The 13,711-nt window shown below is 38.7% G+C and overlaps 1 protein-coding gene across 4 annotated transcripts; it reads right to left on the bottom strand.

Annotated features, from left to right (window-relative positions):
• Window positions 1–4,475: 4,475 nt before the first annotated feature.
• Window positions 4,476–13,380, bottom strand: LOC117552848. Of its 4 annotated transcripts, none has more exons than XM_034226511.1 (3): window positions 12,726–13,380; window positions 7,348–7,452; window positions 4,476–7,049 (listed from the first exon to the last, which is right to left on the bottom strand). In XM_034226511.1, exon 3 carries the CDS (start codon window positions 6,189–6,191, stop codon window positions 5,091–5,093), a length of 1,101 nt encoding a protein of 366 aa, XP_034082402.1. In that variant the 5' UTR covers window positions 6,192–7,049; window positions 7,348–7,452; window positions 12,726–13,380; the 3' UTR covers window positions 4,476–5,090. The 4 variants fall into 4 exon arrangements, with proteins under 4 accessions (XP_034082402.1, XP_034082403.1, XP_034082404.1 ...); XM_034226512.1 differs by having other exon boundaries at window positions 12,930–13,380; XM_034226513.1 differs by lacking the exon at window positions 12,726–13,380 and adding an exon at window positions 8,113–8,442.
• Between the last annotated feature and the right edge of the window lie 331 nt (window positions 13,381–13,711).

Raw genomic sequence — 13,711 nt, 5'->3', positions numbered from 1 at the left:
TAAATTCTCATGAACCTTTGTGGGAAAAGTACTGCGGTGTGAATGCGCCTAATGGTATACTAAAATCCATGTGAAAAAAATTGCTACTCACTGTTCTCAGGTCAAATATATATATGTGATTAAATATGCGATTAATTTCGATTAATTAATTACAAAGCCTCTAATTAATTAGATTAATTTTTTTAATCGAGTCCCGGCCCTAATAAAAACATATTCACTAAAATCTGCCATTTAGCACAAAAAATGGTTTACTTGTTGCAATAATGGCTTTTGTCCTGGTATCATTGTTGCTGCGAAAAACAATACCCCTGGTGTCGCTAATGCGTCTCAATAATTCTAGGATTAGAGGATTGTTTGATACTGCTGAACAAAGATATGATAAAATAATATTTCTCTAAACTAGAGAGAAAATACGAACTATTCTCACAGAGGGTGACATGCATGAAGGGCTGGTGCCCCTTACTCAAAATGAGATATTGCCTTACGCACTACATTATAAATCAGTAAAATTACTCAAGAATAAATAAATAAAAACTGATTCTTGAAACTGTTGTAAAAACCCTACTTCTTCATCCAAGCTCTCAATCAGTGTTATGTTATTTAATCTGCAGCTCATTGCCTTAAAACAGATACTTCAGACCGATTATAAAATGGTGTTTATGAGAAAAATGTAATCTGACTCGATAAATCACATAATTGTTTGACTAAAAAACTACACTTCCACTAACAATAAATGAAGTTCCCCTTTAAACACAGCCCCGGTCTTCTGACGGGGTCTATCTATGTACTGGCTGGAAAATGTTGTGCCAGTCTCTGTCGCTCTGTCACTGTTCTCCCGCTAACAGTCACTCTCTAGTTCTGCTGGGTTCTTGTTGACTTCTTCACTGGTTTGAGACAAGCGACCCTATCGGACACCTCCCTTTGTAGCCAGACCTCACCACAGCAGAATCGAGTTTCTGTTTTTAGGTCTCAACAGCTCCACATCAGGTGTATCGCCGCCCCTTGAACTGCAGTCGGTGTAAACAGGAGGATTCGGTATGGATCCTCCGTCTTGGGCGAGTACTAGGTTTCCATCTTCATATTTTTGGGTGGAAACCCCATCGTCTTGACCTCACTAGCTGTGTGGACACAATAGTTTTCTGTGTGGGGGAACAACATCACTCGTAATCTCTATCCTTCTCATAATTACAAAAATAGTCTGCGAAATGTTCTACTATGTTTTAATCTTCTACTAATCTGTGGATGCTTTATGTGTAAATGCAATATGCTACTCACTATCTCTTTAAATAACATTAAACCTCTCCCTCCTGTGGTGACAGATATGGCTCAATGTAGCTGGGTTTCAAAATACCCTTGGGCTGAGGATGCATCATCTGTTAGTCTGGCCCTCTGAGCTTCCTCATTGCTGTGATTGATACCAGGGTGTCAGTTACATTTGGGTCATGTTTGGCACCCCTGTTCGTCTTTGACATCTCTGGGACCCCCTGCCTCCGTTGTCATCATGGAAACCTCCTGGTTGTTGGTTCTGCTTCTGATTTTCTGGCACTATCTGAGATTTACCAGTTTGAGGTGTCTGCCCTGCATTCTCTGGTTCTTCCTGAGCTTGAATTGTTGGAGGTGTCTGCCCTGCCTTCTCTGGAAGTTTCCCCTCCCTTCTCCTTGTCTTGTTCCTACAAGCTACGGTGTCTTTTGTTTTTTCTGCTATGTCTTCCCTCACTGGCAGGTCTGCTACTCGGACCACATTTATGCTGTGTGCCAATAGGCTGGCATATTCCAGATGGAGTATCAGACTTGTAACTCTTATAAATCTTTCTTCATCTTCCCTCCATATAGTTATTTTAATTGGAAAGGTTAAAGCATCTGATCAGATTATTACCCTTTCCTTGATATCTGCGTCTAGTCCCAGTTTAGTTTGTTTTGGTGACATGCTCTCTTCCTATTCGAATGAATATTATTAAATTATCAAAGATTAAGCACCAATACTCTGACTAGCACCGTCGTTCCTGATAAGTAATATCCTATGTCATCCGAACCTAACTTTAAATCTGGGCTTTTTTAAGTTTTTTTTTCAATTTATAGATTTTTTTTTTTTTTTTTTTAATGATTTTTTTTTTTTTTAAATAATAAAGTTAATTAAAAGATAAGAATTATGCACATTTTAAAATCTGAAATGCTAAAATAAAAATTGTACAGTGTATGGTTTTGACTTTAAAATATGAAAATTAGAAATCTGGTGAAAATCTAAATCTACTGTGTACAGTGCATACCAAAGTGTATGAAATTATGTAAATGTCCTAACTTGTGTTAGCTTCAATACATTTGTTTGCTTATTTGAAAAAGTATTGTTTAAAGTTTCCTATCTTATAATTAGAAACCACTTGCAATTCTATCCTGGCGATCAAGCATGTGTTTATTTATAACATTATGGAACAATTATGGAAGCCCATTTCCGCCACTTGAAAAAAATAAAATCCCCATGAAAAGTCATAATTATGAGATAAAAAGGTCGAAATTATGAGATAAAAAGTCATTATGAGATAAAAAGTCATAATTATGAGATAAAAAGAGACACTTTGTCACAACAGACAAACTAGCAGCTCTTTGGCTCGAATTATCCTATTTATCTTGATACGGAAATGGATTGTGAGTACATTGAGGACTACTTTAAACGTGGATTTACAACAGATGAAATACTTAATTTGCTTGCTGATTCACATGGAGTTGTACTAAGCAAACGCACCCTTGAAAGGATTTTAAGCAAGAAGCAGCTCTGGCGTCGAAAGAATAAAACCGATGTGGCTGAGGTGGCAACCTTCATTGAACAGCAACTGGAAACATCTGGTCAGTGTCATGGTTACAGATGGATGCACCAAAAATGTTGGTTACATGGAATTGTGACTGACAGAGAAACAGTGCGAATACTGCTACAGTTATTGGATGGTGAAGGTGTTGATCTGAGGTCAAGAAACAGACTGCGAAGGCGCATCTACCACAGCTGTGGTCCAAACTATGTATGGCACATTGATGGTTACGACAAGCTTAAGCCATTTGGAATTGCAATCAGTGGATGCATTGACGGGTTTTCCAGAAAGATGATATGGCTTGAAGCTTACAAAACAAACAAAGACCCGAAGATCATCGCTGGCTACTTTATTGATGCTGTTATCAATGCTGGTGGGTGCCCTGCCAGACTCAGACTTGATTTAGGAACAGAAAATGGCCATATGGCTGAAATGCAGCAGTTTTTGCATTTTTCTGAGAACCAAGCTGAAACAGACAATGTAACCTTTGGTCCAAGCACTGGAAACCAACGTATTGAACGATGGTGGCTGACCTTGCGAAGTGAGTGTGTCCAGTTTTGGATGGACCTTTTTGACAAACTGAGTGTAGATGGCTACTTCTCAGACAACTTCTTGGACAAGTCCTTGATCCAGTTCTGCTTTCTACAAATAATACAGGTACTTGTCACATTATGAAATAAATAAATGTTGAATGTGGTGAATATTTTTAAAGAGCCACAAATGACCATGTGTAAAATAGAAATTGCCTGTTTTCCGTGGAGAGAGTGAATAATAAGTTATTGTTTCTGGCTAACAAAAATATGTGGGTATTCAGAGTAGCTGTGTCAAATAAGTAGGGTTTATTTTCGGGTTTATCCACCACATTTTTATAGCTGTTAAGATATAACATTAGTTGCACTGCTGCAATTTACATTTGACAGTTATTAATATGATTGTGCCAACCTACCATAGTACAACTAGAAGACACATCTCACAAATATAACAAACCATGGGTCAGGAGTATACTTGACTAAGGCAGTAATCACCACTGCCCAGTATTTTTATACATTCTATTTGACTGAATATTATTTGCCTCCTAGGAAGAACTTAATGAGGTTGTATTGACTTGGAACAATCACAGAGTCCGTCAAGTCCATAACTCACGATCACCCCATGGACGTCCCTCCATATTGCATGCAGTCCCTCATCTGTATGGAGGCAGATTGTTTGCACCATGTGGACCTGGAGAAAGTTCAAGTCTGCCTTGATGAGTGTGTGTTCAAGGACTTCCCATGTGATGAAGATGTGTTCCATATCTGTGTGGATCTAATGTCAGAGTATAATCTGAAATTAACAAATGATGTGTTTGAAACTGTTAACCTGTATATCACACTCAGACAACTGATGAACAATGAACTGGATCATTAACTTTCCTGGGGCAGTGTCACAATTTATATTTCAGAAATGTGTATTTGTTTCCTGTTTCATTCCAGAACAAATTGAAATATATATACTGATTGCAATTGTCAGAATTATGATATACTTTAACCTGTGATGAATGAAAATATAATTGTAGCTGTTTGAGACACGTCAAATATGTACCAAATATTCTCAGTACATATATTTGTATGTACACACAAACAAAGTCATGTGTTGCCCTTAGATTGACTATGTGTAAAAACAATTTTACACACATTTAATAATTATTTATTCAATTATTTAAACAGATAGCATACAAAATTGCTGTTTTCATTCATGCTCCATTTATCTGAATCCAACCAATCAGCTGGCAGACTTCAATAAACCTCTGAAATCAAAATTGCTGTTTTCATTTTGACTGCATTTTAATTTAACTTGCTACAGTATCAGCAGCCTTTAATCGTAATCCATCGATACGTTTATGAGTGGTTTAAATGCCAAACTGTCTTTTGGTAAATAACAAGAACAGCATCTGAATAGAATAGTGCTTAACAAAGGAATATATACATTGTTGTCTGAAATAACTGATTTAGACTCAGGTTATTAGTGAAGTCTAGCAATATAAACCATCAATCTTAAACTACTTCCTTAACTGAGGTATTCACAGAAAGTTATCTGCATTGAAACGTAAACATGTTCTTAAACTGAAAACAATGTTCAACAAAAGTGGCTAAAAGCAGTAAAGAAATATTGACAAGATGTTGATGCGGTGACACTCAGGAAGGTTAAACAAGCTGGATTACTTCCTTCACAATAATCTGGATAACCTACAAATCCTAAACGTGAACCTCTGATTGCAGTCTAGTTGCTGTAAGCTGAAATCTTTGTATCTTAGACAATATCCATTACCCACACGTTGCTATCTAAGACTTTGTTCATTTCATTTCGAAAATCTGGGTAGTGGTCGTAACTGACTGGCAACTCCAAGTAACAGCCACATGTATGAGCAACAGGTCTTCTTTGAAATCCCTGAAGTTGTGTGAAGCTGACAGTGATGCTCTTTCCTGTGAACAAATCTGATCCTGTGCAAAATCTGAGGAAAAGGGAGAGGTGCTGGGTGTCTGACTCTCTAAGATATGCACTAACATACTTGACCATTTGTTTCTCCTGGGCATTCTGTGTACTGGGGTAAGTCATTGATCTCATGATCTTTCTTGATGTTGGTTGTAGCTCTTCATAGACTGCTGCAATCCCTTTCAGCTCTGATCTAAGAGGTGCAAGTGTGTTGTTCCACTGTTCAATCACAAAAGCAGGCTCTTGAATCAGTTTTTGGTGAGCAATCTCCTTCAAGATTTGCTCAAAGTTATCTGCTGTTGGAAGCCGCCGGCAGTTGTGGATATCCATGATTTCCAACAATTCTTCTTGGTCCACACCTTCAAAATCTGAACGACAAGATTCAAAGATCACCCGCTCAGACTCTGACACATACTTGAGAAAGCTGTCCACAAGATCACTCACAACAAAGCCCAAAACAGCTTGCTCCAGAAGTACAGGTGAAAGTTTAACAGGAAGGTACTTCTCTTTTTGCCAGCCAAATGTGATTATTCGGCCTACACTTTCCCATTCTTGTTTACCAAAATCATGACGCAGGTATGGCACTTTGAAGCCATTTCCCATAGTGCACTGCTCATAAAAGTCATTCCAAAATTCGGACAGTATATCCCTCATAACACCTCCATCATCCACAGCATTTTCAAGCTTTCCATCGGGAAGAATAACTTGGAAGTGAAAGTCATTCTCCATGATATTTTCCTCAGAAAACACTAGAATAAGTTCTCTGAGAATCTGTCCACGATGAAGAACAATAATTTTCTTCACTCTTTCTCTCTGATTGGCTTGTTCCTGAAACATATCCATTGAAGGAGGCATGGATGATTCAATAGACAGTTCCGTAGAGAGAGGCAATGTATCATCAAGACTGGAGTACTCCATCAGAGAGATGCTGTCTGTGCGGAAAGTTACAATGCCACTATCATCTAAAGCACCAACATGAAACAGTGTTTCATGTTCTTGCAAACTGGATGCATCAGTTGGGTTGACTGTGGTGTAAAGAAGGGAAACACTATCACTGTTTTCATTTGCAAAAACTGTGCTGCTTCCAACAAAAATGACATCTGAAGTCCTTATCTCCACCGGATCTCTTACAGATGTGTCTGTAGAGAGGTGATAGATATCAGGTCTGGCATGTGTGTTTTCACCTTCTTGAGCAGTTGCATCACTATTGTTTTCCACCAGATTGATGTCACTGGCAATGTCTCTCTTCTTGGTTGTTAAATAGAAACGTAAGAGAGGTAATTTTGTCTTTTCATACAGTTCCTTGACTGTGATACTATCCTCTAATGAATGACGCTGAAAGTCCGTTAAATCAATGTCAAAATCAGTAAGGCTCCCCTCTGCATTTTTTCCATCTGGAAAAAACAACTGCACAGCCTTTTCAATTAGGTTCTATTTTGTACTGTCCTTCATGACACTCTCTTTTCTGGTCCCCCCACCCTTTTTGGTGCGTACCTGCACAAATTCCCCTTCTCTGAAATGCACCCATCCAATTTCAATCTTTCTTTGATTCTTCTGAGCATTCTTTGGAGCGGTTTGATGGTCTGTCTCAGACACATGATCACCTTTGTTTCTTGAGAGCTTTCCTCTAAGTCGCTCAAAGAGCTTTGACTTGCGACTCGTGGGTTCTTTTTCCTTCCGTCTACAGTATCCAAAAACAGCCAGTCGATCACCATAGGATGGCAGATACTCTCTCAGCTGGTCATCTGTCATGAGAGTTATGACACTGGAATCCATCTAAAATGAAGAAATATATCAAGAATTCTTAGGTCAAGTGAATTAAATTACAACAATGAAAAACCTGCATACACAGCACCAGGTATTATTTTCAAAGCTCTTCCAAACTTTGGGTTTTTTAATGTTTATTTGTGAATTGTCCAAATTAAGCATTTCCTGTATCAAATCAAGTGTCATTTATAGAGCAAATTTAAAAACGATTTTTGGTCGAGCCAAAGTACTGTACATGTAATAAAGACACTTTACTACAATAACAAGAAATGTTCAGAAATATAAAAACAAAATATATATAAACTACCTTCTCCTGTTCCATTCGCTGTATGTCTTCCTCAGGTACATGTCGTGACCTTAAATAGTCAGATAGCTCGTCCATCTTGTGACAGTTGAAAAAACCTCTCCACCTCTGTTGAATGAAATGAAAGCTTAAATGTAACCTTAAATACATTTGATTTTTAAAGTTGATTTTTACAAAATCGTTTTTGTTTGTCGTTTTCGTATTCAAGCATCTTCTCATTAAAGGTAGGTTGTGTAAGTTTGAGAAACCTGCTCGAGATCGCTAGAATTTGAAAATACACAACCGGAGAAAATCTGCCACTTCCTTATAGATCCCCTCCTCCAACACACACGAACGCGCACATGACCAATGAGGACACGAGATAAGTTTGTGCACAGATGGAAGGCTGACAGGCAGGTCGGCCATCCAGTTATTTTAGCCGGGCCGGCTAAAATGATTGGTCGTGCTTTTTACAGCGCCACGGCTTCCACAGATACATTTTTTTAATGGATATCTGGGAGACCACAGAGTAATCCCCTGTTTCCTCGACTACGGTCTGGGAGCCGACAGGAAAGTTCAACACATGCATAATGAATGCTATCCATGCTATCTGACTGTACCACTTCGGTTTGGTGATGTTACTGAATAATCGCTATGGCATTAGCATTTCCCCCAGAATAGCAAACTGAAAAGCGATAAAGAACGACAGTGCAATGTACAATTAACGCATGACTTTTTAACCACTGCGTTACATGTACTGTAGGCTACTATAATTAGTGGTGTATGTACCGTAGCTGAGATAACATTTACGGGTTAGTTAGGCTAGCAGCAGCAGTATGCCTACAGTATTGTCATTAGTGGCGTGAACGTTACCACAAAACTATAGGCATAGGCCTATATATTATAGTTCATAACAGGTAATGTCAAAGCTATGAACTGCATTGTTGTAGTTTAGCTGCAATATAGGCTATATAACATCTAATATTTACAAAAGTCACCTTATTTAGGACTAGATGCCGTTTGCATGGTGGAGAGCAGCAAGGTGATGAAGGGACCTTTGAAGACAGCGCCACTGCAGCGCATGCGCATTTATCTCATAATTATGACTTTTTATCTAATTATTTCGACTTTCTTATCTCATAATTATGACTTTTTATCTCATTATGACTTTTTATCTCATAATTTCGACTTTTTTATCTCATAATTATGACTTTTTATCTCATTATGACTTTTTATCTCATAATTTCGACTTTTTTTATCTCATGACTTTTTATCTCATAATTTCGACTTTTTTTATCTCATTATGACTTTTCATGGAGATTTTATTTTTTTCAAGTGGCGGAAATGGGCTTCCATACTCTTCCTATTCGAATGAATATTATTAAATTATCAAAGATTAAGCACCAATACTCTGACTAGCACCGTCGTTCCTGATAAGTAATATCCTATGTCATCCGAACCTAACTTTAAATCTGGGCTTTTTTAAGTTTTTTTTTCAATTTATAGATTTTTTTTTTTTTTTTTAATGATTTTTTTTTTTTTAAATAATAAAGTTAATTAAAAGATAACAATTATGCACATTTTAAAATCTGAAATGCTCAAATAAAAATTGTACAGTGTATGGTTTTGACTTTAAAATATGAAAATTAGAAATCTGGTGAAAATCTAAATCTACTGTGTACAGTGCATACCAAAGTGTATGAAATTATGTAAATGTCCTAACTTGTGTTAGCTTCAATACATTTGTTTGCTTATTTGAAAAAGTATTGTTTAAAGTTTCCTATCTTATAATTAGAAACCACTTGCAATTATATCCTGGCGATCAAGCATGTGTTTATTTATAACATTACAAATTAAACTTCTATTGAGTGTTACCTCTATGTAATAATTCTGTACTTCCAGCAGATGCGCTATTGTAATTTCCAGCTTAATCCACTAGGGATTACTGTTGCAAAACTAACCTCTATTTAACAAGAAAAGCTTATTTTTCTTCTTAAAAATGGAAAGAGAATTACACTAGGTAAGAACACTACTCTATGGTAAAAGAACACAGCACATAAACGCCAAAACACATCTGCAAACTGGAATATTTAAAAAAAAACTTCAATTTACACTTGCAAGCAGAAAATAAACTTCTAAAATCAGATCCCTACAAATACCAAACTTCCCACAGTAAAATAACCTGTCTATTTTATAGTTCCAACTCTGCAAAGAAATATGATTTGTCCTTCTCAAGATGGAGTGCCTAGCCTCATGTGAGTAGGACTGAGTACTTTCAAATTAGCATTTCACGAAATGGCGACTGCCATTGCTCATTGTAAACACGGGGACAAGATTGATTGATTGATTGATTGAAAAGTTTATTAACAGCTTGTATATTGGGTACAGTACAGTACAGCTCAAAACATACAATTGTTAAGGGGATGCAGACCAGAGAAAGACTTTCGTCTTGTTTACATCAGGGTCCTCCAATTCATCATGTCATTTAAGACATATAAGACATACAGATGGCTTATTTACAATTTACATACAGGTGGATTTTTTACATACAGATTGCTTATTTACAATTTTCATTTTAGATTTCGTTCTAATACATCCTAACCGGACATTTAAGACATACCAAGTCTACAGATATACAGTTAGTAACAGAGTCTAAAATGCGAGTATATACATAGATGGGGGGGGGGGGGAGGGGGGGGGGAAGCTGTCCATTGAACAACAGGTTGAGATTTGTACCATTACCGTACTTGGCGACATCCAGTTTGTCTGTGATGAGCCTGTTATCGGTCTTTATGTTTAAGTTAGAAAATCTCGTTTTGAGTTTTTTACTGCAGCCAAGCTGGTTATTGAGTAATTTCCAAAGTTCACAGGGTTTATTTTTGTTTTCCTCAGTTTTGACATTGATGAAATTCTTTTTGGCAGTTTTGATCATGGAGCTTACGTCATTTCTTAGTCTGTTTCTTTCAATATTGAGTTCAGTCACGTGGGCCTGGAGTTCACTGCTCGTGCTTTTGGAAAGCATTGACTGACTTTTATGAAACTCAGAGCATTTTTTGTCTCTGGTTTTCATGGCGGTCAGTATGCCGGAGTGCATCCACGGCTCAGCGCGATTTTTTACCCTGGTTGTTCTTAGGGGGGCCAAATCATTGAGTATTACAGAGAATTTGTTTTTGAAACCAAGCCATGTTTCTTCAACTTGTGTACCACTGAGCTCATCTGACCAGTCCAGGCTCTCCAGTTCTAGGTTAAAGGCCTCGCTAGAGTAGTTTTTGAGGTCTCTAGATATGACTGTTTTGTGACAGCCGGCCCTTTGTTTTAGCTTTTTGCGGGTACAGAATATCATATAATGATCACTTAACCCGCATGCTATAACCCCTTTACTGGAGATCCTGGACTTGTCAGAGGTCAGAATGAGATCAATGGTAGTTTGTGTTGTTTCACATACCCGGGTGGGTTGGGTGATTAGCTGGCTGAAGCCGTGCAGATCACAAATCCTACTGAAGGACTTGAAGACGGACGTGTCTTTACGTTGCATATCCGTGTTCCAGTCTCCAATAATAATTGTCTCTACATCCCCCACATCAGCCATCCACCCATCTAATGTATCATAAAAGTCACTCTGTTCCGGTGGTCTATAGATTGTCCCGACTATTACAGATTTAGCATTGTCAAAAATAATTTCAACCCACACAGATTCAATATTTTCATGATGCAGGTCAGTACGGTTTTTGAAATTGGTGTCTTTATGTATGTACATGCAGACACCACCTCCATTCACGTTCCTGTCCCTTCTCACTACAAGATAATCTTCAATTTCAATCTCTGAATCTGTAATGGAATTGTCCAATTTGGTCTCAGAAAAGCATAATATGCTTGCCTTACCGTTCATGAATAGCTGCCTGAGTTCAGCCAGTTTGTGTCTCAGGCTGTTAGTGTTCAGATGAAAAATATGTAGTCCATTTTTGTTGCTTAAATGCACAATGTCGTCAGCTTGCAGATATTTGTCTTTGTCCGTTACAGCAACCGGCTTGTCGTGGTGGGGTGGTGTGGGGTGGGTGGTGGTGGGGGGGGGGGAGGGAGGCTCCTTTGTAGCTTTAGCCGTTGATATGCTAGCAGGGTGGCTAACAACATGGCTAACAACATGGCGGATATTTGTTCCCTCGGATCTCGGTTCTCTTCCTCTCGTCACTGCCTCATGCGTGTCTGTCTGCCGAGGCGTCCCCGGGGGAATCTCGAAGTCTCCGTTTATTCCTTGGTCTCCGCTGTCTCCACGGTCTCTGTTGTCGTCGCGTAGTTGTTGTTGCAGCGGAAGAGATGCTAGTTCTGATGCTAATTGAGATGCTAGCTCATCGAGCCTGCAGGACTGGCTTCTTGTCTGCACCTGGCCCGGATTCAGATGGATGTCTCCCGCTAACAATAAGACCAAGACGATCATACTTCTTCGGTCTAGTTTGCCTGACGGGGGTAAGTACTTTCGCGTCGGGTTTGCAGTTAATAATGCATGAATGCTTGCACTTCCAAAAGCGAGGTGTTTCCTTTCCCAGCCGTTGAGAAGGTAAAAGTCATTGTGGTTCATTTTATCCCCGCTTTCATTACTCTCCTTCTCTAAGTGATGTTGCCTCATTGATGAGTTGAGGTAGGAGTCCATAATCCATATTGTCAGGAGGATGAAATATGTAAAAAATCGTGAGGAATAACCGCCAAAGCGGGAGCTCTCGAAAATGCGACCACTCATAGTGAAACCGGATGTTGAGTGCCAAGATGGCAACTGATTTTCCAACCTTTGACCTGAAGAACAAAGGGATTTGAAAACACCTCGTGGCTCTCAGAGCGGAGTTGAAATAATGAGGGTGATCTTTTAATTCTAGAAAATTCAACACAAAACAACACTGCAGTTTAAAATAACATTTCTATGTAATTTACAATTATAAATGGGCCTCATACCCTTACGTCACAGCCCTCAACCTGTGTACGTAATGTTTTGACTTTAAGAGCCAGTATGGTTATCTCCTCTGTTTAAACACGCTATCATGGGACAAAGCAAGACGCTAATCAAACACAATCAGAAGAATATCGTCTATCTAACGCACAAATGTCGCATTTCTCGTCGTAAACCAGACGCAATGTCTGTTTGAAAACAGAAAAAACAACCACTGAAAGCTTTAAACTTTTCAGGCCTTTTCCTCAAATAGGACTTTTTTTAATAAGAAAGCCACTTGCTGTAATTAAAACACTCACTTAACTGTGTTCTTGTCTCAAACAGTCCCCACTGTTTAATGGCCTAAAACCATTCACGTTAAATTAAAACATAACAAGAAACACTTTGAAATGATTTTCCCCATCACACAAAGGACTTTTAAAAAGAAAAACAGCCACACACTGTCCTCAACACAAACACTCACTCCGTAATGTTCTCAGCTTCCACTGTGATTGTGTTCTTTGTCTCAAGCAATCCCGACTGCTAAATTGCCTCAAACCATTCACGTTAACTTAAAACGTAACAAAAAACACTTCTTGGAGCAATTAGCCTTCTGCCGACATGTAATAACAGACAAACGAATAGCATGCAGGGTTAAATGTAAGAAAAAGAAGAAATTTGAATTCACCCTGCTTGTGAAAATGCAACGCCACGTGTTATGGAATTCTTATTGTTATAAATTTGGTTGTTTTAACATTAATTTCCCAGCTATTTTCAGGAACCGGAAGCAGCCGTCCAACACACAGTCCTAAGATTGTTCTGCATAAACTATTGAAGAATTTTGACGTAACAGGCTTCTTCTTTACCGTAGTTTGAGCTCTCTGTGTGTCGAACGGGTTTGCCAGCGGCTCCGGACAACAGCCGCGTGTATACTCTCTCCCGGTGCAACGAGAATCACGTCAGGGGTCATTCCAATTGTTAACTGTGTTCTTATTCTCAGCGTCAAGGAAAGAGAAGCTTAAAAAGGAGACTAAATGGAGTCTCTGGAGGTTCAAAATTGGTACTTTAATTAATAAAAAAGGCGCGGTAAAGTCACAAACAGGATTGTTCATTCAGGAGAGAAAGTCTGCAGCTTTCTCTCCCAGGGGGTGGCCGTGCAGAAGAGACCTTACAAGCATTCGTCCTTCCCGCTTGCTCGCTGTTCGCTCCTCCTCTCCGTGAGCTGTAGTGACGTAAGGGACTTCCCCCTCTCGTTCGTCTGTGTCCGATATCGCGTTAAACAGAGGATTTCGACATTTTACATTCATTGCTTACTTCCACATGCCTTTTCTCCTCCTTATCTCTTTCATAACTTTATATGTAATACATGTTAACGGCGTCAATTGCCACTTTAATGATACTAATGGGCGGTAGTCCCGGATGTCGTCATGAAGGATTTTCAGAATAAAAGCTTAACTGGTTGTGCACAAG

This window comes from Gymnodraco acuticeps, unplaced genomic scaffold (genome assembly GCF_902827175.1).
Source record: "Gymnodraco acuticeps unplaced genomic scaffold, fGymAcu1.1, whole genome shotgun sequence".
Taxonomy (NCBI): domain Eukaryota; kingdom Metazoa; phylum Chordata; class Actinopteri; order Perciformes; family Bathydraconidae; genus Gymnodraco; species Gymnodraco acuticeps.
The sequence above is the reverse complement of the archived record's forward strand: the minus strand, read 5'-3'. Positions and strand labels throughout refer to the sequence as shown.